Genomic DNA, 27,869 nt, shown 5'->3' with positions numbered 1-27,869 from the left:
AGGATTTTTTTGTTGTTTAGTTTTGTTTCTATGGGTATTGAAGTCATTTGTCTTTGCATGGCCACGTTTTGTTTGTAGTTATGTTATTTTTTGGTTCTTTACTTACAGATGACTCTGTTTACAACTCTGTCAGACAGGGAAAACTGCAGTTATGTCTAGGTCCCAGGCATTACTATACAATTAGACTTTCCTGCTAGCAATGGTATTAGACTGTTCATGGTTTATTTTTATTAATTGTATCAGCTTAATTAACAGTCACTGGTACTGGCAAATGTCTAATAATTTTCTTTGATAAATATTATGTGTATGTACAGCTTCCTGGTTTACTCTACAGACACCAGAGAAAGTGACAGGGACCTTACTAAGTTCTGTTTTTTCTTCTGTTGAGTTTCATAATTATTTTGTATAAAATATGATTGACCATCCCTTTGTGCACTTGTTTGGTTATTAACAACCATATTATTAAAGAAAGTACTGATAAAGGTGTTAAAGTATGGCGAATATTTCTGTATATCTTGGGAGTGTTAGATCATTTCTGGGGACCTTTTGTCTTACAGATGTTTGATACCCTCCTGCTTTTAAGGCTTTGTTTCAGTATCCCTGCATGAAGGATTAATGCCTTTTGTGTTCCGCTTTGTAGTTTTTTGGCTTTACAGTGAGCCACCTAGTAGAAATAGCTATGATGCCTACTCTGAATGCATAACTTTACATTTTAGGCATAGTAAAGTTGTTAAAAGATGTTTGGGAAGATGTTACCTTTGAATCTGCAGAGAATTAAATTAAATCTTTTTTTTTAATCTGCTGTAGGCTATTCCAAGACTTGCCTATAATAAAGAATGCGCAGAAATATACAATTAACCTTTCAACTATTTTTAACAAGGAGCATTTTTATTGTACGTGAAACAAACACATCAATGCCAAGTAATATAGATTGTGAAATCTTTATGCATGGTACATGTTGCCTCTTTTTGAACTGAATGCAGGTTTAGTCATAAAAGGCTTCTTATTTTGTACAATACTAATAACATTTATCAGACAGTCAGGACTTGACGTTAGATTTCAGACTTGGCTTTTAAATTCTCTTAGCTCTAAGAGCTAAGCTCAAAACATTTTATCATTTCTCCCCATCTATTCAGTAAATCCATATAACCCCTTAAAAGCAGGAAAAATTAGAAAAATCACACCGACCCACATCTGTTTATACAAAGATAGCAGGTATTTGTTTACCGTCTTCATATTTTCTTTTCTATTAAATAAATAACAAACTTTCATTATTACTGTGATATTTAAAATTCCTTCATATTATTGCATGTCACTTAGGCTTAAGTCAATGAGTTAATAACATATTGTGTGGCAGAATTTTGCTCAAGATCTTTATGCATTGCTTAGTCCCGTAAAGGCCATTTATTTAAAAAAAAAATCTGTGATCCTTTATAGAGCTCTATTCCATATATTTAACCCTCATGAGAATTTGTTTTTAGATTTCTACTTTGTTGCTATAGCTTTCTTGGATATACTTAAAATCCAAAGCCAGAGTGCTTTCATCTCTTATTTTGCACCAGCTCAGTTAAATAGGATCATAGGAAGCTTCAAGGCTAACAGGACTAGAGCCTTTTTAAGCCTAGCCATTCATACCCCAAAGTCTCTAAGCTGAGAATAAATTGTTTTCCAAGTACATAATTAAGCATGCTACTAAGTTCTTCCTTATAATGAGTCAAGACAGAACATCCTCAAAAAATGTCATTTCAAGTCCCCCCATCATAATGCCAATGGTCATCCTTTATACCTGAGAACATTTTATCAAGTTTTACTGGTGTATAAAATTCCATGAAAAACAATATAAAATGTCTTGATTTAGTTGAATACTTATGGGTAAGACAAATCTCCTTCCATTCCTCATCATGATTATCCTTTTGTAATTTCCAAATCCAATATGTTTTAATTTTATACTGTGATTTAATTTCAGATCTAGTATAGGCTTATATAATCCATTTATACCTCTCTTACTCCCAACCATATCTGTTCTTGCCTCAATTTTAAAGTAAACTATTTGTGGCATAGTGAAACTTTAATCCAGTGTTTAGATATATTCCATCAGTTCTTACCGATGACCTGTGTATATCATTTCTTTAATCCAATGTTTAGATATTCCATCAGTTCTTACCGATGACCTGTGTATATAATTTCTTTAATCCAATGTTTAGATATTCCATCAGTTCTTACCGATGACCTGTGTATATAATTTCTTTAATCCAGTGTTTAGATATTCCATCATTTCTTACTGATGACCTGTGTATATGATTTCTTTAATCCAGTGTTTAGATGTATTCCATCAGTTCTTACCAAAGACCTGTGTATATCATTTGATCCAAATCATGGAACCCAAGTACCTGCTTAGCATCTTCCAACTTAATCACCTCATCTGGTTACAACATCTGCCCCCAATATTGCATCTGTTTATTTTTTCCACATTCTCACCAAATTGTACCCAATTCATTTCTTATTTTTCAATGTAGTATATCCTATAGGAATAGTTCTATTTTATCAGGTCTGACATCATTTACAGCCAATATTTGTTTAATAATTCTGCATACATATAGTACTATAACATGTGCTCTGTGCATTTATGTTAAATTTGTCCAAACACCTAGACACAGAGCTGTGTTAGTCCAAGCAAGTACTATCCCTAGCATATCCTTCAGTTTGGGGATATAGTCAGAACCTTGGATCAGATAATGTAATTTAAGCTGCATGGCCTTGTAGTCCAATTTCATATCTAGTGATCCTAATCTTGTGTGCTGCTTTGCTATTGTCAGTCTTTCCCAGTGCACTGTTTCTTTTTTTATCACCCCAAATAAATGCTTTAATCTTCTTTTCCATATTTTTTCATATGCATTACCGTAGTTGATACATGGATGCTTGAAGTACATATAGAACTACTACTTCTTCTTTTGGCTTTTCCCGGTTAGGGTTCACCACAGCAGATCACCTGTCTGCTCATGATTGGCAGTGGAGTTTTATGGTGTTGAATTGCCAGCCCAGCGCCCAACCTTCCACAGAAGGCACACACATGCACACACTCATGCCTAGGGCCAATTTAGAGTGTCCAATCCACCTACAACATGTCTTTGGGATGTGGGAGGAAACCGGAGGAAACCCACGCAACTACAGGGAGGACATGCAGACTCCTCACAGAAGGCACCTGGGGCCAAATACATTTTAATTGTTTGTATTTTATAGCTAAGATTCATAATTAATAATTTCCATTGTATAATCTTCTTTATTATCTTTTAACTGGTCTCCTCCCAGATTTCCTTAGCTGCTTCTTCTACATCTTGTTTTAGCTACCCCTCAAGTATCTAACTTTTCATGCCCCCACAAAAATGGAAACTTCTCAACCATATCATAAGATGTCATATAATTCATTACAGTAGCTTTTTTCATTGCATCCTTTATCTTGTATCCTGCTATACTGGCAAAATATTTCAACTCATCAAATGTAATATTCATTTCTACTTCAGGGTTGGGCACATTTAAAATGACATGCTCTGCAAGAAGAGCAAAATCTTTTCATTTACGTTTCTCCACTTATTTCATTCACTATTAGACTGTCTTGCTACAGGCTGTAAATATAAAGTAAATAAAAGTGAGAGGTGCTGTCAAGTTTCTCTTGTGAGACTGACTGATCTAGAAAGTTTACCACCTCACTTCACTCTTTGTTGTGCATCTTTATAAATGCTCACTATCTCATGGAAAACTAAATCTCTCCAATAGTCTTTATATAAATGAAAACTGAATCCCTCCAATGTCCTTTTCATAAATTCCCAACTTTATCAATTTTTTTTTAGCATTTAATCAACATCAGTGTATTACTATTGTCTATGGTATAAGAGTTTGTTAACATTATTGAGTGTTAATCAGCTTCAGTAAATCCACAGAGGGCTGACTTCATAATTTCTAGTACTATCTTTGCTGTTCTTTTTTTAAAATTGTTCTGAATACCTTATAATCATGGCTTAATATTGATATGAATCTAAAGGTCTCTGAATAAATCTGATCTTTGACTTCTTTTGATATAACTGCCACCACTGCTTCTTTCTGTGTCTTGGGTAGATTCCTCCCATAGGTATCCTCTTAAAATTATTAAACAACCCTTTATTATCTCATTTTCTGTTATTTCTAGACTTCAGTTGGAATTCCATCACTTCTAGATTTCTTATATGTGTTCAGATCTGATTCCTTATCACTAATTGAAAGGAGAACTCCACCCAAACGTAATTTCTTCTTTCAAAAAAGTCATTACCTTTCCCTATGATCTATTTCTAAATGTCACATACACAAAACACACAAGTTAATAATTATTCTATTTGTTTTATACCTGTGCTATTTTTCTTTTCCTTTCTTTCCTGCTTTGTCTCATCATCTGCTGTATCATGAAGGCTACAGTGATTGACAAAGTAATTAATTCATTCACATATTCCAGCTACAGAGCTACCAAGGAAACAATGGTTCTTAAACATTGGCATTTAAATGTGAGTTATCGGCCACAGATTGCTAGCATCACACCTCAGACAAATAGTGTAGCCTGGAGTCTAAACAAAAGCAAGGCTTTAAATCTTAACTTTCAGATGCAAATGGATATGAAAACACAACTCGCATTTAGTTTATTTTTTAATTTTTTCATATTATAAATTATGTGTTTTTATCAACCTCTGAGTGCCACAAAGGAAATATTTTCTTCTTACTCTTCTGATTTTCTGTCAGTATTTGATTTTGCATTTTTTCTACACTGTATTGTCTGTAAAAGTGCATGTTTCTTCTGGTGTTTTGTTAAAGTATGTTTGCATTGCATACAGTGTTTTGTTAAGACAAGTCAGTGAGTTTGGGGAAGGAAGATTAACATCAAAGACTCTAATTCTAGCATTTAACACTGTGAATCCAACAGAAGCTCAACCCAAGTAACATATATATTAATCACAGGGTTCACATTTCTAACACTTGAACACTGAAACTACTGGTTGAAAAGACCAATTAACTTCTCTACACTTTCAAGACAGTCATTCAAGCATTCCTTAAAATGCTGTATCAGGGATGGTCACTAATGAAAATCAAACAGTGCAAAGTAATGAAGAACATGGATTGATGCCGACACTGAAAAGGAGGCACTCACAGTACTGTTGTAAGCTGATGAGAGGGAGAACCGCAGTAAATGATCCTTTTATCATGGCATTTCTATTTATCCCTCTAAAATAACATCTGGAAGGCAAAGGCAGTGACTGTAAAACAGACTCATGCTACTGTTGGCAGTCCACTTACAGCCCATTTTCGGGTACATCAAATTAGAAAATAGTAATAACTTACATTGATGCAGTGTCATTAGTAACGTGGGAAAGTTGAAGATTTGATGACAAACATATATTGTTTTCAGTGTTTGGGTGGGTTTTCCTTTAATGTCATTTTCCTGTATTATTCTTAACGAAGACTTTCTTTACTCTTTCATTATCTGAGGCAGTTGATATTCCTCAACTATATTTTCATTTCATGTTTATTGTTATCAACTTGGAAGATCTTGTGTATGTAAATAGCTACAATAAATTACCATCACCTCCCTTATCTTTCCTGGTTCTACTTCTGTTCCTTCAATCTTCTGGTTCCTTATTTTAGTTCTTGATCTTTCTACTTTGTGTTACCTCAGACAATATGATAACAGTTTAGTTGCTCTTTGTCTATTATCAGAAAATAGTTGCTTTAATGCCATTGCTCTATGCTCAATTATATTCTCCAAAACTTTGCGTTGTGTTTTTAGCTTCTCTCAACTTGTTTTCTAATTGCTGTTACTTACCTGTTCTCTTGTCTTAGTAAATCACCAACTTTTTGTAAATTCATCAAGTATTCTTTATGATTGTTTTTTCATCTCATTCACTTTCATAGTAACCAGATTTTGTCTCCTTAATTTGCAACTGTCCCTCTCCTTTGCTAGTTCATTACTAGTATTATCAATAGCTAATCATTGCTGTATTATGATTTCATTTACTTTTTTGCCGAACTCAGAAAATTCCATTGGCTGTTTACAGAACTGTGTCTGCGCAGCTACACAGTCTGGCATCATCACTACCTGCATATACACCCTTTCAACCATTCAGATGTGCTTTTTTGAAACAAATAATCTGTTTAATCTTCTCCAAGATCCACATTTCCCTGAAAAGTATGTATATTCAGGATATATCTACAAAGCCAAACAAAATGTATTTATTTATGTATTTATCAATTAGCATTTATTTACTGGACAAGATTGACTGGGCAGAATAATCCCATTTTAGTGGAGGCCTGAGGAGAAAATCTACAGGGAGACTACAAATGTAACACAAATCCATAATGAACCTTGCCAATAAGCTTTAATCAGTAAAAACCTACCCTGTTCTCATTTGTTTCTGAATCCCTTTCTGGACTAGTGAGCCTTTGGATTTTGTCCTTTTGGATCTTGGTTTCTGAAGCTGAACAAGTTTACCATCACTGCACATTTTTCTGTACAGAAGAAGATTATTGTTCTAGTGAATTACACATTCAATATCAAATTTATTTCAAATAACATGATAATTTTGCTTTCTTTGTTTCATCATATTTTTGAAACGTTATCTTTAAAAAAATATTTCATTAATAGTTTTAAGAAATATAGATAAGTTACTTTACACTGATTTATGATTTATTGATTTTAACATACAGGATTTATTAAGTTGATAGGTTGTTTTAACTTTCTTTAGAACTGTTAATTGACCCACCATAGTCTTGATATCATCACCAATGTAGAAAAAAATGAGACTATTTTGTTTTTCTGTCCTCTCATTTTTTTTTCTTTTCCCTTTCTGTCCATGTATTCTATTTTTATTAAGAATAAGTTCTCATGTAGCTGTCAAGAGATATAATAGATCCTTAGAGTAAAATTTTCTGTTTTATTCAAAAGCTAAATGTAACTGTACTCTGTATATCAAAGATTTAAAATTATGATGTGATACCTACTTTATACACAATTGGACAGCTCTACTTTATCAGTTAATGGAAAGATATTGTTATTCTTACCATTAAGTTATCACTTCTGAGCTATTTATATACCTTTAGATTATAATTTGTTTTGTAATTCTTTTATTATACTTGAGCAAGATAATGTTTTTGTTTTATTTCTGAATTCCTAAGTGCAGATTAAGTAGTCTACTAAAGACCAAACATAAACCAAAACCAACTATATAATCTACAAAAAGAATGCTACCGCAGAAGCTCGTACAATAAAATTAATTTATTGACACAAATATTGACAGAAATAAGCACTTTCATTTTAGAATTAAAACTTCATCAGATAAAGACTAATTAAAATATTACAGCTTAAATAGGTTATTTAAAAATCATGTGATAACCTAGCCCCTGAGAAAGTCTTGATGCAATTAGAGTCCTACCACCTATTTCACTCAGTCGTATATTGTATACTCAAAAGACAAAACATGACAAGATGACATATAAACACAGCAAAAAAATAAAATCTATATAAAAAACCTACACTTATAATTATTTAGAACAAACACTTTCAAACATATTCTACTTTTATCTGGAAAATGCTTTTAATTTCAAAAGACAAACAATAGAGGTCTGTTCATTTAAACTTGGCCATCTGCCAGCATTTGGCTAGAACTACCAGTAGAGTTCTCTCTTTTCCATTATTAATGACCAAGGCCCCCCTCTCAAGCTTTGAACAACTTTTTCCATTATAATAAATTTGAATTCATATCCTGGGTATCACAAATGTCTTTAAACAGAGCGTTGGTATCTTTTTTTTTTTTTTTGTTTCATATATGTGTTCATATACTCTATCTTTTAATTTTCACTCTGTCTTACCTATATAAAACCTGGGATATGATTGACAAAGAGCTGCATACACCACTCCTGACGTTTCACAATTAAAACTATCTAAAACCTTAATGTTATGTGTGTTTATTGTATAATGTTCACCTGTAGCACAAACTTAGAGGAGGAACCCAATCCACGTTTATTCATTTTGGGTTTCTTAGTATTAGCACTAACCGTCCTTATGTTTTCCAAAATGTTTTTCATATTTTTTTCTTTTTTTTATAAACAATAAAAGACTTTCATATTTTTTCCTTTGTTATAAACAATAAAAGGCTTGTTACCCACATTATTTATAATATGTCTATTTTCTTTTAAAATGGACCAATTTTTCTCCAAAATCCACCTAATAAAATACTGTTCATGGTGTATGTGACAACCGTGCCCTGGCCCAGCAATCAAGGAGCCTCAATCCTCACCACTAACACCAGGGAGGGAGTCTCATATAAGAGGAAAGGATAAGAAATACACACAGTAAAGTACAATTTTCCTTAAGTGCACACCAGAGATCACAGTTAGTCTGGGGCTGGTTGCTCCCTTGCTCTACAGATCCCCAATAAGACTCCCCACTGGCACAGCTATAGGGTCCAGATATCAGCTTAGCTGGCAAGCTAACCTCCAGTACCCTCTCTGTCCCACCAGTGCTTTGTGTCCCTGCCCAGGTAGCTGACACACCACACAGACTTCGAGATAAGTATTTATACAACTTCACAGACACTCCTGGGAAAGGCTCACACAGATTCTGTAGCTGTGCCCCTTTACCCAGACTATACGGTATACTGCCACCACCAGCTAATACTTATCAGCTACCCAAAGGCCCTTAAAAGGGTGTCCAATTATTACTGTGCAATATTATTATCCAATTGGTAATGTGACTATTCAGTCTAAGGCTTATTAGAGTGGCTTATTACAATAAACTCTATAAATATTCAATGTACTCTAGAGCTTACTTATCTCTACACTAACCAGCCACAGGTAAAGGTTTTTAAAAATATTTAATAATAAATAATTAAAAACACAAGACAATACTACTACACCACAGTGATATCTAAGAGTTTAGAGATCACACAGAAACTTAAAACAATACAGTAGGAAAGTTCTGATATAACAGAAAAACACTTGTCTTTCTTCTAAGTTCCTAGCTATTACTACAAGAAAACATACTTCTAAGACACTACTTACATAAGATAACAGGCAGAGTGCTGATAAGTGGGATATCAAGATCAAAATGCTCACAGTCTCTCCCTCTCAACAATAGTTTTTAAACTCACTAACAAACATCTTTGCTAGGCCCTTCCAAATTACATCATTTCAACACTTAGGTTTTCCCAGTATACACATTACATCATTTTGACACTTAGTCTGTCAGTCCCAGGCCAACAAACTGCATTATTTAGCAATCTAACACCTGCTCAGGATACTACAACAATAAAAGACATTTCACATGTACACTCTAACAATTATTCCTTAAGTTAAGACAATAGAAAGAATGTATTTAGCCAGCCACTTTGGCACCACTATTTAGATAATTTTAACTTCAAAGAACATGTGAAATGCTTGGCTTAGTTTTCCTTACAGCAGATGGCAATGTTGCAACAATCCTGAAGATTACATTTTCCAGTGTTTTCTTTCATTTAAGAAACAAGGCTGTATTTTTACAATTATTTTTATAAATGATAGAATTATGTATCAAATTCTATTTGAATAAGCTGGCAGCCTTCACCCATCTTTCCCCAATCTTCACATCTCTTCCCCCCTGGAGAACTCAAGCTAGTTTTTCAAGTGACCCTTGAGAGGGTTAGGTCTATCTGAGGGTATCTCACCCCATTCCCTGTCTTGAGAGCCCACCTGCATTGGCATTGCTAATCCCACCGCGGTACTGCACTAACATACCATATTCTTGCAACCCCAGGCTCAATCTTAGCAATTTGGCATTTTGCTGGCCGGCTCTGTTTAACCATATTAGGGGGGTGTGATCTGTCATTACAGTGAATTTCCTTCCATACAGAAAAGGTTGAAGTTTCTGCAGTGCCCACACTATGGCTAGACATTCTTTTTCTACAGCTGCATAGCATTCCTCCCTGGGTTGGAGCCTATGACTGAGATAAAACACTGAGTGCTCTTTCCCCTCTGAAGAAATCTGGCTAAGTACACCCCCACCCCATGGTTTGAAGCATCCACCTGCACAACAAATTCTTTGCTGTAATCTGGACTGGCTAACAAAGGGGGTCCTCCGAAAGCTTCTTTAAGCTTCCGAAATGCCTGCTCACATGCTGGGGTCCACACTACCATATCTGGCCTGTTCTTCCTTGTCAGGTCTGTGAGGGGAGCAGCTATGGTACTATAACTAGGGATGAATTTTCAGTAGTACCCTGCTGTCCCTAAAATGCCCTCACCTGCGTTTTGGTAACAGTTGCAGGCCATGCCTGAATAGCTTCCACTTTGGCAAGTTCTGGACTTATCTTACCACTCCCCACTCTATGTCCTAGGTAGGAGACCTCTGTCATACACACCTAACATTTGCTCGGCTTAATGGTCAACCCTGCCCTCTGTAGCCTGTCCAGCACCTCCCTGATATGTTGAAGATGCTCTGGCCAGGAATGCTGTAGATGGCAATATCATCTAGGTAAGCAAGGGCAAACCCTCTTGCTCCAGCTAGGATATTATCCACCAGCCTCTGGAAAGTCGCTGTGGCATTCTTCATCCCAAAGGGTATCTTTGTGAACTCATATAAGCCAAAAGGAGTCACAAAGGCTGACTTCTCTCTAGCACTGGGAGCCAAGGGCACCTGCCAGTACCCCTTGGTAAGATCAATGGTTGTAAGATACTTAGCCCCACCCAGCTGCTCTAGGTCCTCATCTGTCCTAGGCATAGGGTAAGCATCTGACTCTGTGTGACTATTTAATTTCCTGTAATCCACACAGAACCTGGTGCTGCCACCCTTCTTTGGCACCAGCACTACTGGCAAGGCTCAGGGACTGTTGGACTCTTGAATCAACCCTAGTTCCAACATCTCCTGTACCTCTTCCCTCAGAGTTTGTTTGACTCTCTCAGGCACCCTATAAGGGGCCTGCCCAATAGGCCTTTGGGGTCCTGTATCCACATGGGGCTGCACTAGGTGGGTGCACCCCGGTTTCCCAGTGAGCATGTCCCCAAATTCCTGCAACACTGCCCGTATTTCTCTAACCTGGGTAGGAGATAGCTGCTGAGACATTGCTACCCCTTCCACCAAGGTGTCAGCCCAAGCCTCACTGAGGAGATCAGTCCCCAGATCTCCCTCAGACTCCTCCTGCAATCCACTGCAAATGCTCAGCACAAGGACCTCCCTATCATGGTAAGGTTTCATCATGTTAACATGGTACAATTTGTGCCCCTGCCATCTGCCTAGCACTTTCACCATGTAATTAACATCACTTACCTTTCTTACCACCTTGTAGGGTCCCTCCCAAGCTGCTTGCAGCTTGTTGTGTCTGACAGGAATGAGAACCATTACCTGCTGCCCCACAGCATATTCTCTAGCTCGAGCATTCCTGTCATACCACAACTTTTTCTGTTGTTGGGCTTCTGCCAGGTTCTCCTGGGCCAAGCCCATGAGTTCCCTGAGCCTTGTCCTGAGGTTTAGGACATATGCCACAACAGACTCCTTATGAGACTCACACTCACCTTCCCACTCATCTCGAATTAAATCTAAATCCTCGCCCTATGCCCATACAGCAAGTCAAAAGGTGAAAAACCTGTGGATTCCAGAGGAACTTCTCTGTAAGCAAACAACAGATGGGAAAATATTTGCCCCACTCCCTCTTAAACTGATCTGCAAATGCCCGTAGCATGGACTTGATTGTAGAGTTTAACCTCTCAACAAGACCATTAGTCTGGGGATGTTAGGGGGTGGTCCTCATGTGCTTCACCCCACAGGAGTTCCACAGACAAGCCAGCAGGTCTGACATGAAATTGGGACCTCGGTCAGACAGTATTTAATTTGGGAAACCTACCCTGCTGAAAATCTCTAACAAAGCATTTGCCACCTTCTCTGCCTCAATAGAGGACAAAGCCATTGCCTCAGGGTATCGTGTAGCATAATCCACTACCACTAGAATATACCTTTTCCCTGTGGAACTTGGGGTACTCAGAGGACCCACAGTATCCATAGCTACCCTCTGAAATGGCTCCTTAATCACAGGCAAAGGCATCAAAGGAGCTCTAACCTTGCCTCAAGCCTTGCCTACCCTTTGGCACTGCTCACAAGTCCTCCAGAACCCTGTTACAACTCTGGAAATTCCAGGCCAATAGAAGTTTTGCATAATACGCCTCTTTGTACATTTTATACCCAGATGACCTGCAAAGGGAATATCATGGGCTATGGCTAGAAGCACCAGATGGTAGGCTCTAGGCACTACCACCTGCTGTACTTTCTCACCTTCTAACCCTCCCTCAGGGGTCCACTCTGTATAGTAACCCTTTGACCCAGTATGCAGATTCCCCCTTCCCTTGAGAATCAGGTGCCTCCCTAGCTACCTGCCTCAGGCCTTGCAATGTAGGGTCTGAGAGCTGAGCCTGTCTCAACTCTCTCCTTGTAACCCTTCCCAGCTCCCTCTCAACAGGAAGTCTGGCATCCTCTGACAGTGGTGCATCACTGTCAGCCTGGGTACTACTACTCACCTCTACCTTTGCAGTTACCCTGTCCAAGGGAACATTAGTACCCACAAGCTGCTGTGGCTCACATTCAGTTTCACTGCTACAGCATAGCTCCCTCCCTAAAGTAACCACCTCACCAGTCCTGGTTGCAAGTATGCAGTCCGTCTGGGTCTCCCCAAGGCTACCATACCCACATGCTAGTCTCCTAGCCTTACTGTGTGTAACTGCATAGTTACATGGGACTGCCTCATCCAAATCCTTCCCTCTCAGGACATCTGCAGGACAGTAGTTCTATACCCTTGTTGTCTCAAGAAAACCTACTGTTGGCATTTTGTCTTTCCCACTTACTGGCTCTCTCACCTTTGGTTCCCCACCTTGCCTCCATGGACACCTGTATGCCACATGACCCCACTGGTTGCATTCAAAACATTTAACCCTAGCTCCTGGATGTGTACCTGGACTATTGGCTTTCCCCTGCTACTGGCAGATTTGGTTGTGGCAGTCTGTGCTGCCCACCATGAGTTCTGTTAGACCCATGAGCAGTACTGGGGGTCCCCTTCTTGTGCAGGGCTGCCCTGCTAACCATGTATAGGTCTCCCTTTTTCCACAACTCATCTGAAGTAGCACATTGTCTATCAGCTAACCAGATACTCATGTCCTCAGGCAAAGGGCTAATGGCTTGTTCCCTCACCAAAAGGTCTGCCAGCCCTTCAAAAGTGGTGACCTGACATCCACTCACCCAGCTATGAAAATATGTGCTCAGTTCAGCAACATATTCACATACATTTTCATCTGTCTTGCGTCTATGCTCACAAAACTTTTTTCCTATACATTTCAGGTGTTAGCTTAAAACATTCTAACAGACATTTTTTACAGCAGTATAATCAAATCAGACAGAGTCAGGCATTTGTGATATACAAGTTACAGCTTTCCCATAGAGTAAGGGGGTCAGGAACCGTACCAGAGCCTTTGGTCAACACTATATTGTTTGCATATTCTTTCAAACATGTGAATGAAACTATCAAAATTATCCCCCCTCTTTAAATTTACTGATCTGCTGTGCTTCTGGGGTCCAGTTACTCCCTTCCCCATTACCTCCATGATTCTGGCGAAGAGTCAGCATTTCCCTCTCATGCTTCTTCTGATGCTCCTTTTCTTCGGTTTCTATCTCCAAACACCTGGCCTCCAAATCAAGTCTCTTTAACTCCAGCTGGATTTTTAAGTCCACTGCAGAAAGGTTGAGCTGTCCATTCTCTGAGGATATTGTATCTCCACTGCCAGTCTGATTGTCCTTCGCAGAAAGGATGAGCTGTCCATTCTCCGAGGATATTGTATCTCCACTGCCAGTCTGATTGTCCTCCTGGATGCTGTTTTCTGATGCAGCTAACCAGGGCTGCAATCAGGTCTGCCTTTGTCAGGTTTCCATGCACCAGTCCCCCTAGCCTGGCACATCTCCACCAGCTGGCTTCTTGTCAGCTTTCCATACTCCTCTACTGACATGCTGCCTGCTCACGCTGACTCACTAAGCTAAAAGAAATAAAACAATTGTGATCTGAACTCTGAGTATACACTGCGTGGCTGATTTAGAGTACAAAACACATTCAGAGATCACTGTACATAAGCTACAGGATTCACTCTACCCACACCACTTGCAAACCACAAGTGAGGATATCTTATCCCAACCACTGTGAATCAGAAATGTGAGGATATCTTATCCCAACCACTGCCACCAGAAATGTGACGACCATGCCCTGGCCCAGCAATCAAGGAGCCTCAATCCCCACCACTAACACCAAGGAGGGTGTCTCATATAAGAAGAAAGGATAACAAATACACACAGTAAAGTACAATTTCCCTTAAGTGCACACAGAGATCACAGTCAGTCTGGGGCTGGTTGCTCCCTTGCTCTCCAGGTCCCCAATAATACTCCCCACTGGCACAGCTATAGGCTCTAGATCTCAGCCTAGTTGGCAAGCTAACCTCCAGTACCCTTTCTGTCCCACCAGTTTGTGTCCCTGCCCAGGCAGCTGACACACCACACACACTTTGAGATAAGTATTTATACAACTTCACAGACACTCCTGGGGAAGGCTGACACAGATTCTCCAGCTGTGCCCCTTTACCAAGATTATACGGTAGTAATTTCTACCACCACCAGCTAATACTTATCAGCTAGCCAAAGGCCCTTAAAAGGGTGTCCAATTATTACTATGCAATATTATTATCCAATTGGTAATGTGACTATTCAGTCTAAGGCTTATTAGAGTGGCTTATTACAATAAACTCTATAAATATGCAATGTACTCTAGAGCTTACTTTTCTCTACACAAACCAGCCACAGGTAAAGGTTTTTAAAACTATTTAATAATAAATAATTAAAAACACAAGATAATGCTATTACACCACAGTGATATCTAAAAGTTCAGAGATCACACAGAAACTTAAAACAATACAGTAGGAAAGTTCTGATATAACAGAAAACACTTGTCTAACTTTCTTCCAAGTTCCTAGGTATTACTACAAGAAAAAATACTTCTAAGACACTACTTACATAAGACAACAGGCAGAGTGCTGATAAGTGGGATATCAAGATCAAAATGCTCACAGTCTCTCTCTCTCCTCAACAATAGTTTTTAAACTTACTAACAAACATCTTTGCTAGGCCCTCCAAATTACATCATTTTGACACTTAGGTTTTTCCAGTATACACATTACACCATTTTGACACTTAGTCTGGAGTTCCCATGCCAACAAACTGCATTGTTTAGCAATCTAACACCTGCTCAGGAAACTACAACAGTAAAAGACATTTCACATGTACACTCTAGCAATTATTCCTTAAGTTAAGACAATAGAAAGAATGTGTTCAGTCAGCCACTTTGGCACCACTATTTCGATAATTTTAACTTCAAAGAACATTTGAAATGCTTGACTTAGTTTTCCTTACAGCAGATGGCAATGTTTCAACAATAGTGAAGTTCACATTTTCCAGTGTTTTCTTTCATTTAAGAAACAAGGCTGTATTTTTGCATTTATTTTTACAAGTGATAGAATTATGTATCAAATTCTATTTGACTAGGCTGGCAGCCTTCACCCATCCTTCCCCAATCTTCCCAGTGTACATCGTAATAAAAGAATGTCTAAAGGAATTTCCATGCTTACTATTCATTGTATTAGAATTCAAGCTAGGGTTCTGTACAGATGCAATCTGGATTGCCTTATTATTATTATTATTAAAGTTTAAAATCAGAACAAAGTAATTCTGTCTCTTTTATTTATTACTTCATACATTAAGTTGTTGACAAAAGTATCAGGGTAACCCATTTTAATGAACATATCTCTCAAAACCATATATTCATCTAGAAATTGTTCATCTATAGTAATCATTCGAGCTGCCCTAACAAACTGCACCTTCACTACCACTCTCGTTTGGGTGATAGGGTGAGCACTAGAAAAATGTAAAAAGTAATTCAAATAAGTAGGTATCCTGCAAGTTCTAGATGTAATTCTCCTCATTGAAAATATTTAAACAAGCAGATATCCAGGTATGCTATACTGGCTTTTCCTATTTCTTGTGTGAACTTTAAAAGTTGGTACTATGGTTTATGTATTCAGAAAACTTAGAGGTATTTTTTTCTTTATTATCATCCCACACAATAAAAATATCATCAAAAATCTGGTATACAATCTACAGGAATCCATAATATTGTAATGAAACAGGTAATTATTTTCTCATTGAATCATAATAATGTTGGCAAATACAGCACCACAAGTGGAACCCATAGCCACTCACTTCCATTGTAAATAATACCGTCCCTCAAATATGAGGAAGGTATTTTTCAGTACTAATTAATTTTTTTATAAATACTATTTTTATAAATAATCTGCATATTGCCTCTCTTTAAAGTACACTCATCCAATATGTAGATGACTCCACCATGATCTCCTCCTCCAATAATCTCCAAAACCTAAGTATAACACAAAATGCCTTTACATTCATAGAAGCCTGATTAAATGAAGCACAACTTCTACTTAATCCTAAAAAATCTAAGCTGTTGCTATTCTCAACTAAACCAGTCTTACAAGACTTCAACATATACTCAGAAGAAAACACAAAACTTGAAATAGTAACCCATGCCAAACTATTAGGCATTACTATAAACAACAAACTTGCCTTTGAACAACACATACTTAGTACAACTTAAAAAAAAACGTGTCAAACTTGACAGACTCTATAGACACAAGCTTTACATGGATATGCCCACCAAAAAGACCCTTGCCAATAGCCTCCTGCTCCCATCCCTCTAATATGGGGCCCCTATTTTCATCAACCTCCACCAGTCTCTTAAAGATAAACTTCAATTATGCTACCATAAAATTACCAAATTAGCAACTAGCATACCTTATCAATCACACCACTGTCAAGCCCTTAAAGAATTAAACTTGCTTGAATTCCAATACTACCTTGATTCCTCCCAATTAACTCTAGCTCTTAAAATAATTTACAAAGCAGACAGCTGCCCTGCCCTACAGTGCATCCTACAGCCATATTCCCCATCCTGTAATCTGCGATCCACTAATAAACAACTTTTAACCACTATCAAACCTAATTAAAGGAGCTGGTCAGAACCTTTACTCCTATGCTACTGCTAGGAAATGGAATGCCCTTCCTCCAGATATCACCCTCATAGACTCATTAAATGCATTCAGACTACCTCTGAAGAAACACTTCCTCAGCAATTGTATCTGTTCCTGTGCTCACAATTATCGCGCACAATAAATGATGGCACGTTTTTCTTCCTATTCCCCTATTTTCTTTTTCTCTGTGCTCTCGCCAGCCTCATCACTAAGTGATATACTTCCTGTCTTTCGTGATATACTTCCTGTCTTTCTTCCTATCTACACTATCAATTCAAATCTTCTTTGGAGCACACCTTGATAAATCACACGCCAATCTTTGGCACTTTGGGCCTGGTATATGTATTATATTTATATAGCAACTCTGTCAACTGTTGACATATGTGTATGTACGTAATAGCTGTCAGTTTTATTAACTTGCTTTGTTAGAATGTTTAATGCCTTTAACTATGTATATTTTTTAATAGTGGAGCTTTTCTCCCCAAAACTCTACTGAAAATCGGTTCCTGACACAGTGAACTTTCCCGGTCAACAAATGTCAGTAAATAAATTAAATAATTCTAATAGCTCTTCATATACATTAATTTTATCTGTGGAATCCCTATACTAATTAAACAAATCAGTAAACCATTTAATTCCTAATTGGTGTAGTATAACTGCATACAGGTCCTTGACATCTGTTGTCATAAAAATACAGTTCTCTTTATACTCTAACTTATCAATCTTACCCACAAATTCCCAAGAGTCCCTACAAACATGTTCCTCTTATAACACCAATTGTTCAAAGTCTAGTAAAAAAAATTTGCACAAGGGTGGGTAATAGAACCACAGGCATCAACAGTTGGGTGCATTGGGGGATTTTGGATGCTCTTATCTATCTTCAGCACCCCAAATATTACTGGGACAGTAGAGGTCACAACATTAAGGTAATTAAATTCATCAATATTAAGTTGCTGCTGAATGAACATATTGTTCAAATTACTTCTAATTTTCCTATATGCAATATTTAATTAATTTATTGAAACCCAACCATAGGTTTCTTCACGTAGTATATTATTCATCCTGTCCGCATAATCATTCCTCTCCATGATCACAAGCCTGCCCCCTTTGTTTCTTCTAACAAATTCCGCTCATCTGCGTTTATATTGTTGAACCTGTCTTTCTTTTCCTTAATACTGAGCATAGTTCTAATATCTAGTTCACAAAGTTTTTCAAATAGTTGTAGTACTGGATGAACAGGGGGATTACAAGTATTCAAGTTTCCTACAGGAAGGGACATTAATGCAGAGGCTATCTTGTGGCAGTGAGCATACGAGAGCCACAAATCTGACCAATCCCTGTTTCTCACAATAGGCAGGCACATTGGATGGATACATTCACCCACACATTTAGGTAAACTGACAGATTGCTCTTAACACAGGTAAGAGCAAACACGATGCTGATCAAAACCCATAGAGCCTCTTCCCATAGTTTTTCATTTCAAAACATGTGTGTGTAACCTGCCATGTTTCCTCCAATTTTAAAGCAAAGAGGATTTTCAATTATTTTAGTTAAAGACTGGCACACTTTATGAGTATCTCCAGAATTCCACAGCTAAGAAAAAAAACAATCTCTGTATTTTCTATTAAAGGATTTGTAAAATAACTTTAAAGTAATGAGCTGTAGTGTTATACCACTAAAATAAAAGGCCCAACACCAGGGCCTAAAATTAAGGCAAAGAGAATTGGGCAACACAGGTCAACAGAATAAGTTTTCTTAGACCTGAAACGGTCCTATGAATGGGAGCAGAGTCTCCTAGCTCAACCTATTGGGCTACAGCACAAAATGACCCCCACATAGCAGACAAGTCTTTTAAAATCTTAGTCAGATAGCTATCAGAACAAATGGAAGCCTGCATTTTCTCCACACACTACTGGTCACCAAATTCAACCTATTAAACAATATCATTGGATAGCCACCATCAATCAGGAAGGCTCACTACAAAAGATGCCACTGACTACTCCTTTGAGTTGTTCCACCCAGTCACTGTAAGCACCAAAGCATATAGGCTAGTGATAGGCCAGAATATTAACCACCAACCACAAAAGACTCTCATCTAAACCACCAATCACAGTGCTTTATTTTCAGTTCCCACTGATAACTTTGTGTCTGGAAACAAGACATTAAAATTATGAGTTTTAAAAGATTTTGAAGATGTACACAACACTCATCTGCCAAAGTTTATTGTAAATAAAATACTAGATAAAGGCCTCATTCTTTAAAGCATGTATTCATTCCCAGTTGGGACTAAAAAGACAAAAATGCTAGTGATTCTAACTGAGGTTAAACTAGCCTGATGCTTGGGTCATATTACATTTGCTTATACATTCTAAACCACCTAGCACCCGCACATAGGAAAAGTATCAAAAGCATCTCAGCTCCTCAGGTATTCAAAGCCTCTGGAAAACTGATGAGTCAGAGACAGACTTTGGAAAAAATGGTGTGCAGCCAAATACTCGTTTGACCTATTATAGTTTAGACAATTTCACAACCAGGAAAAAAATCTATAACAAAAGACAAAAAAGACTACTATCTAACATTCCAATCTACTACTAAACAAAATCCCCAAAAATCCTAGTCTATCATCTCTTCACTTCTCAACCCCAGGAAAAAAAATTAACCACAGCCCTCTTCATGACAAACCCTGTACTCAAATAGCTAGCCTCTTCAACAAACACTTTGTTGAATGCATATAAAACATTACTACAAACTCTTCCCCTCTTCCCGGTTCCTCATACAACTCTTCCCTTTCTGGTATCCCTTCCCTTAACTTTTCATCCTCCTCCACCCTTGTCTCCCCCTCTTCCCATCTCACCACTGCTCCCACCACTACTCATGCTTTTACACTAAAACCTGTCTCCACAGGTAGTATTAAAAGGCTCCTTCTCAAACCCAAACCATGCTCAACCTTCCAGATGAATACCTCAAAATGTCAGCTGAATCCATAGCATATCCTATAGCCATCCTCATTAACAGATATATGCTATAAGCTTATGTCCCAACATTCTGGAAAACATCTTTCATCATAACACAAAGGTGGTAGCTCCATTCAAATGTCCAACTTTCGACCCATTGCCCTTCTGTCACCCATCTCCAATCTCCTTGAAAAATGTATCCACTCTCAACTCCTCCACTCTCTTACACCTAGCCAGCATGGCTTCAGATAGGGCAACAGTACTAACACTGCCCTACTATCCTTTACCAACGCTGTTACCAAAGCACGTGACTCCAGTAAACTTGTCTCCTCTCTGCTCCTCAACCTTTCTAACTAAGGCTTTCAACACTGTTCCACATCAGGTTCTTATGCAAAAGCTAAATTACCTTGGAATATCCCCCTCCATCCACCAGGGGCTTTACTAGGTACCTGTCTAATAGACAGCAGGTAGTTAAATGGCTAGACTCCATCTCCTCATTCCAGATCACCTGAACTGGAGTTCCCCAAGGCTCTTTCCTTGGCCCCCTCTTATTCAACATCTTTACTAATGACCTACATGCCTTCTCCCAACAGAGTACACTCATACAGTCATCTGCTCATCCAACTCCATCTCACATCTTCAACAAAGCACCCAAACTGCTTTCACACCTATTGAAAGCTGGCTTACTAATAATCAACTACTACTTAACCCCTCCAAAACTAAACTATACCCCCAAATCTGTATCCCTAAATAAAAGCCAATTTACTATTCTCTTAAAGGACAACATCGAAATAGAGCTTGTTCCCCATACCAAACTTCTTGGTGTCACCATCGATGAACACCTCAAGTTTGACTTCCATATTCAGAATAGTATTAAAAAACACACTTTTTCTCTTCTGGCACAAACATTTCCTTGACCCAACCTCAAAACCTACTCTGGCCACCTCCTACCTTATCCCCACTCTCTTATATGGTGCTGCTGTTCTTACAAATTTACAAACTAGTCTCAAAACTAAGCTCTAAACTTGCTACAGTAAAGTTGTAAAATTTGCCACTGATGCACAATACACCCCACATCACTAAATGCCCCTTCACTCAATCAATTGTCTCAAACTTCCACAATATCTAACCTTCCTACTCCTTAAAATGGCTCACAAAATCAGTCATAAACCCTTGTCCTTTCTAACTCTCAACATTATCTTCCATACCTACACACCTACTAGATCTATTAGGTCATAAAACAAGCAACATTTAGTCATGCACCGTCCCAGGATATCTACTGGACAAAGTCTATACTCCTGCTGCATAGCAAAAATCTGGAAAACCCTCCCCTTAACTATCAGATCCAACTACATAGCTTCAGCCTTTCAACTCTCACTTAAGGAACACCTCTGTAAATTCTGGAGCTGCTTGTGCTCAGCCCCAGCTTGACAAGCTACATACTAAGTAACTCACCTACCTCTTATCAATGTCACACTCGGTCTTCTCCTACATGACTTTCCTCTCTCCTCCCATCTTTACTCTACAATTCCATTTCCCCCTTTCTTATCTAATTCCTATCTCACCTTTTCTTATCTAATTCCTGTCTCACCCTTTAGACTTCTCTCAAATAAGACCACTTCATGTATTCACACACCTATCCAATGTTTTTTGGATATTCTTGCTAGGAACTTTCCTGCATTTGTAATCATAGTATTCAATTCACTTTCATCCAAGTTTAATGTTTTTATTCCATGCAAACCAAATTTGTAATACTGTTTATATTTTTCAACTAAAATAAAAAAAGACATTTTGTAACTTTTGTAGCTGCTGTAACTCTCACATGTTGGAGCTTTCTCCCTGGGCCTCCAGTGAAAATGAGTTCTCTTTAGGTCCAGTGGACTTTCCCGGTAAACAAATGTAAAATAAAAATAAAATAAAAGCCCATCTAAATTCAACTGCATGCAAGAGATATCTGCTATGGTCCATAGAAAGCCAGGAATTTACTGCAGGATTCCCCTTTGCTTTGTATCTTCCCTCAGCTATAGTTACCACATATGCCTCTGCTTTGAGGAGAGGGGGGATGGCTTTGTGCAGTGCACTCAGCCAAAGAAGCATGGTCATCCCGGGAGTCCAGTTTACACATCTACCTCAATGCTAGAAGTCTAAATCTCAAAATGCACTCACTCGAAGCACTGCTTAAAATGGAGAACATCGACATTTGTGCTTACAGCACCTGGTTAAAGGCAGCAGAAAGAACCCCTGCACTACCAGGCTATAACTTATTCCACACCTTTTGGCCCCAGAACTTGGAGCTTCAGTCCAGGTTCTAGGGCCAAAAGGTGTGGAATGTGTTATAGCCTGGTAGTGCAGGTGTGGAATGAGTTATAACCTGGTATTGCACCCCTGCACTACCAGGCTATAATTCGTTCCACACCTTTTGGCCCCAGAACTTGGACTGAAGCTCCAAAGGCGGTGGTGTTTCCGTATTCATAAAGGATGGGCACACCTCCAGACTGGTAGCCCAACATAATGCATCAGAGATACTTCAGGTGCAGCTAACATTGGGTAAGACAGTGATTCAGGTCATAGCCTACTATAGGTCACCAACTATGTCCCAAGACTCACACTCCACATTCCTAAGCACCCTGAAAATATTAGGGTCCAACCTAACACTCTCATACTGGGTGACTTCAACTACCCCTCCATTAACTGGAAAAACTACTCATGTACGAATACACTTGCCCAACGTTTCCTGGAATTCATTAATTCCAATGCCCTGGACCAGCTTGTTCTACACACCTACTAGAGGTAGCAACATCCTTGACATGGTCATTACTAACATGGGCGACCGTTGCTCTACACCAATAGTCAACTCCTCCCTGGTTGGATTCAACCACAAACTAATCACCTTAGAAAGCCACATCCCTCCCACCCCCCTCACAAAGGTAACCACCATGAAAAACTTCTCCAAAGCCAACTTTAGCTCCTAAAAACAGAGGTGGCTAACTTCACGCCACCCATACAAATGGAGAATAGTTGCATGACCGTCAAATCATACACCAGTGCACTGTACGAACATGTACACAAATGCATGGATCTTGCCATACCCACTAGAACCAAGACACCTCTCCTCCAAAAAAAGGAAGCCAATCTGGTGGTCCCCTGCCATAAACAAACTCTACAACAGAAGGAGGAAACTGATGCAGAATAAGGTGACATGCCAAGACTGGAAAAACTTCCTTATCAGTCTCAACAAAAAGTTGAGATCCCTCATCAAATCCTCTAAAGCTAGCTATGAAACCAGAATTGCAGCAGATAGTAAAGACAATCACAAAACCTTCTGTAGTTATGTAAAGAATTTCAATGGCAATACCCAGAGGTACCTCCTATACTGAGCCAACAGATATTGCCAATATACTGGCCGACAGATTCAGTGCCAGCTTTACCCCTCTCTACCCCCAAACCCCAAAGAACCAATCACAATGCCAGTAGATTGCCAGGTACCCAGTATTACTGCTGCACAGGTTAAAACACCACTGCCCAAGGGCAAGAATACAGCTTCTATGGGACCTGACAATAGCCCTGGCTGTGTTCTACATGAACTACAAAGTGAACTGGCACCTCACCTGTGTGCCCTGTTCAATCACAGCCTCACCTCAGGCTTTGTCCCTACCAAATGGCACACTGCTACAGTCATCCCTCTCCACAAAGGAGGAGCAACTAGAGACCCTGGGAAATACCACCCCATTAGCCTGATGAGTCTGATATGCAAAGCTATGGAATGCATCATCATGGACATAATAAACAATGATATAGGGAATCTCCAAACTCTGGATCCCACACGGTTTGGTTTTGTGAAGGGTAGATCATGCCTGCTCAACCTGGTCAACTTCTTCGAGTCAGTCACCAGAGCTGTGGATGAAAGCAAGGTGGTTCATACAGCCTACCTTGATCTGGCCAAGGCCTTTGATACCATTCCCCACTCAGGAATCATAGAAAAACTCACTAAGCTAGGCATCAACCCCTATATCACTAGGTGGGTTGCAAACTGGCTCACAGATAGAACCCACAGTGTGAAAGTAGCTGACTCCAAGTCAGACTGTGACCAGTCATGAGTGGAGTCCCACAGGGTTCGGTTCTGGGTCCTCTCCTGTTTGGTATCTACTTCTCTGAAGTCCAGGCCAGCATGAAGGGACTCTGGCTGACAAAGTTTGCAGACAATTGCAAATTGGGAGCTATTATTAACTCCCCAACTGATGTTGAAATCTTACAGAAAGGCCTCACTGAGACCAACGACTGGTGTCTGAACCATAGCCTTAAGCTCAAAGCCAAAAAATCTGTCGTCATCCCCTTTGAGAAAAACCCAGTTCCCATGAATTACCACATTGATGGTAGTCCACTAAATACAGAAGGCATTATAAGAGATCTGGGAACACAGGTTGACAGCAACCTCACTTTTGACCACCACATTGCCACTGTGGTCAGAAAGTCCTTCTATGTGGCACATCTCATTACTAAAGGTTTTGCATCCAGGAAGAAAGAGGTCATTGTCTCCCTCTACTCTTCCTCATTAGGCCAATCAGTGAGTACAATGCCACATTTGGCATGTACCTCACTAGACACCTGCAATGACTGGAGAAGCCACAAAAGTACCTCACAAAGAGGATCCTGTGCCTTACACACGTGTCCTACATGGACAGACTCAAAAAACTCCAACTATTCTCTGTCTCATATCGCCTACTTAAAGGCAATCTCTGCTTGACTTACAAAGCTATGTCTGACCCAACTCTGTTAGAAATGCTACATCTAAAGAAATCCCAATCCCTCCACACCACATGATCCAGAGACCTCAACCTCATTACCACAATCAACAGAACATGCTGGAGGGAGAGGCTTATAACCCAGAGACTGCCCATGCCAAGGAATTGACTTGCCATACATGTCAAACAGAGCATCTCACTGGCTGTCTTCAAGAGAAATCTTGATGAGTGGATGGGAAATAGAAAATTCACCCCGGGGATCACTGCAGTGGCTCTACTCGACAGAGGTACTGGGAACTAAGGTCGAGTGGCAATATGCCAGGGTAATCCTATGGGCTAGGCTTGTAAAGGCTCCAGTGCCATTAGTGTAGTACAAACCTATGAACCTACTGAAGATGAGGGTGGTTCTCCTAACATTCGAGGCAAACTAGGACCTCCCTCTGAGTTGTCCATACAGATAACATGGCATTGGTGTGGTATATCAAAAGGAAAGGTGACTGCTGGTCATACCCTACAGCCGGGGGCAGTGAGAGGGTGAAAATCAGTGATCTCTACACAATGCTGTTTGACTACAATACCCATAGCTGGCTGGTTCAACTGCCTATCTGATAGGCTCAACATATTCTGCTGTCTCATTTTAATTAAAAGCCACTGCATCAGAATGATAAAAGTAAGTGAATGAATGACATAACCAATTATTTGAAACACCTAGACAGGATGTATGAAGCTGGAGGTGGTAAATGAAATAGGTTTCTACAGCTTTAATCTCTCTGTGAAATGATATCTTTTACTATCTATTTTTGATTATGTGATGGGTAAAGACATTACACAGAAAACAACCATTTTCAAATGTAGTACAGAGAGTCCATCAGTGACAGATTGTATTTTACATCTTCTTGTTTGACATATACACTGTTATCTCTGTCTTGTTTGCCTGTATTATTCAAAATCCAACATTTTTTTACTTTATATTATTATGATTTTATATTATTATGACTTTATATTATTATGACTTTATATTATTAGGACTTTATATTATTAGGAGTTTATATTATTATGACATTATATTATTATGATGTTATATTATTATGACTATATTATTATGACGTTATATTATTATGACTTCATATTATTATGACTTTATATTATTATGACGTTATATTATTATGATGTTATATTATTATGACTTTATTATTATGACGTTATATTATTATGACTTTATATTATTAGGACTTTATATTATTATGACGTTATATTATTATGACTTTATATTATTATGACTTTGTATTATTATGACTTTATATTATTATGACGTTATATTATTATGACTTTGTATTATTATGACTTTATATTATTATGACTTTGTATTATTATGACTTTGTATTATTATGACTTTATATTGTTATGACGTTATATTATTATGACTTTGTATTATTATGACTTTATATTATTATGACTTTGTATTATTATGACTTTATATTATTATGATGTTATATTATTATGACTTTGTATTATTATGACTTTATATTATTATGACTTTATATTATTATGACTTTGTATTATTATGACTTTATATTATTATATCACATTGCATGTATTATTATATCACATTGCATGTATTATCATATCACATTGCATGTATTATCATATCACATTGCATGTATTATCATATCACATTGCATGTATTATTATATCACATTGCATGTATTATCATATCACATTGCATGTATTATCATATCACATTGCATGTATTATCATATCACATTGCATGATCACATTGCATGTATTATCATATCACATTGCATGTATTATCATATCACATTGCATGTATATTATATCACATTGCATGTATTATCATATCACATTGCATGTATTATTATATCACATTGCATATATTATCATATCACATTGCATGTATTATTATATCACATTGCATGTATTATTATATCACATTGCATGTATTATCATATCACATTGCATGTATTATTATATCACATTGCATGTATTATCATATCACATTGCATGTATTATCATATCACATTGCATGTATTATCATATCACATTGCATGTATTATCATATCACATTGCATGTATTATTATATCACATTGCATGTATTATTATATCACATTGCATGTATTATTATATCACATTGCATGTATTATCATATCACATTGCATGTATTATTATATCACATTGCATAGATCCATTCCCAAGCACATATTGACATGTTTATAATTATTTTCATTTTCCTTTCAGTGTTTTCAAGGTCTCTCCATAATGATGGATCGTCTCGGATTTTCCATGCTATAGCCAGCTCACGTAGCAAAGGTCCTGAGTACAACGCTGAGGATAACAATAAGCCTGCAGAAATAAGTGAATATTCAGGAGAGGAGAATACCAAAACTGTGACAACTCTTGAGAGACTTCTAAAAGATCATCTGTCCTCGGTAACCATGAGCAGAAATGTGCTTAGTAACTGTACCGAGGTGTCCATTAGGGAAGAGGTCACTGCTGATATCCAGGCAGACTTGGAAAGTCTCCACCATGATGACCCTATTGTAGGCCGGAGGGTAGCATCCCTGACCTGGACCAATTACCACACAACTAAAGAGATAGTCCTAGATCACAGTGATGATATGTGAGGCTTTACCATAAATAATTCCTTAGACTTTCGCTTCTATTTTTTTTCTATTTTTGATAGCTGAGGATACTAAACTTTGTTTTTTGACTCGTGGAAATAAACACACAGACCGAGCATTTATTTGGCAGAGTCCAGTAGAAACAAGGAGTCTCAGTTTCATAGCTTTATGTGTTTGTGTCTGACTAGATATATGTAAAGCTTTTTCATGAACATTCAATAAGTATTTTTATATACCCCTTCCATAGACTGATAAATAACAAAACCAGCAAACATAATATTAAAAAACCAGAAGAACATAGGCTAAACGTGGGCTGTTTCCCATAGTTAAAGCAAGAACATCTGCATCTTACTTTACTCTTTTATTT

General features: G+C 38.1%; 1 protein-coding gene across 1 annotated transcript in view; it reads left to right on the top strand.

The window, feature by feature from the left end:
* CREB3L3 (cAMP responsive element binding protein 3 like 3) overlaps window positions 1–27,643 on the top strand; it is a 916,737-nt gene extending 889,094 nt beyond the window's left edge. Inside the window, exon 10 of the mRNA XM_044090600.1 lies at window positions 27,120–27,643. Within this exon, the coding sequence (XP_043946535.1) occupies window positions 27,120–27,505 (386 nt within the window). The 3' untranslated portion in view covers window positions 27,506–27,643. The remainder of the gene's footprint in view (window positions 1–27,119) is intronic.
* Window positions 27,644–27,869: the final 226 nt, after the last annotated feature.

The sequence above is a fragment of the Protopterus annectens genome, chromosome 13.part0, assembly GCF_019279795.1.
Source record: "Protopterus annectens isolate FY-2018-M chromosome 13.part0, PAN1.0, whole genome shotgun sequence".
NCBI lineage: Eukaryota > Metazoa > Chordata > Ceratodontiformes > Protopteridae > Protopterus > Protopterus annectens.
The sequence above is the reverse complement of the archived record's forward strand: the minus strand, read 5'-3'. Positions and strand labels throughout refer to the sequence as shown.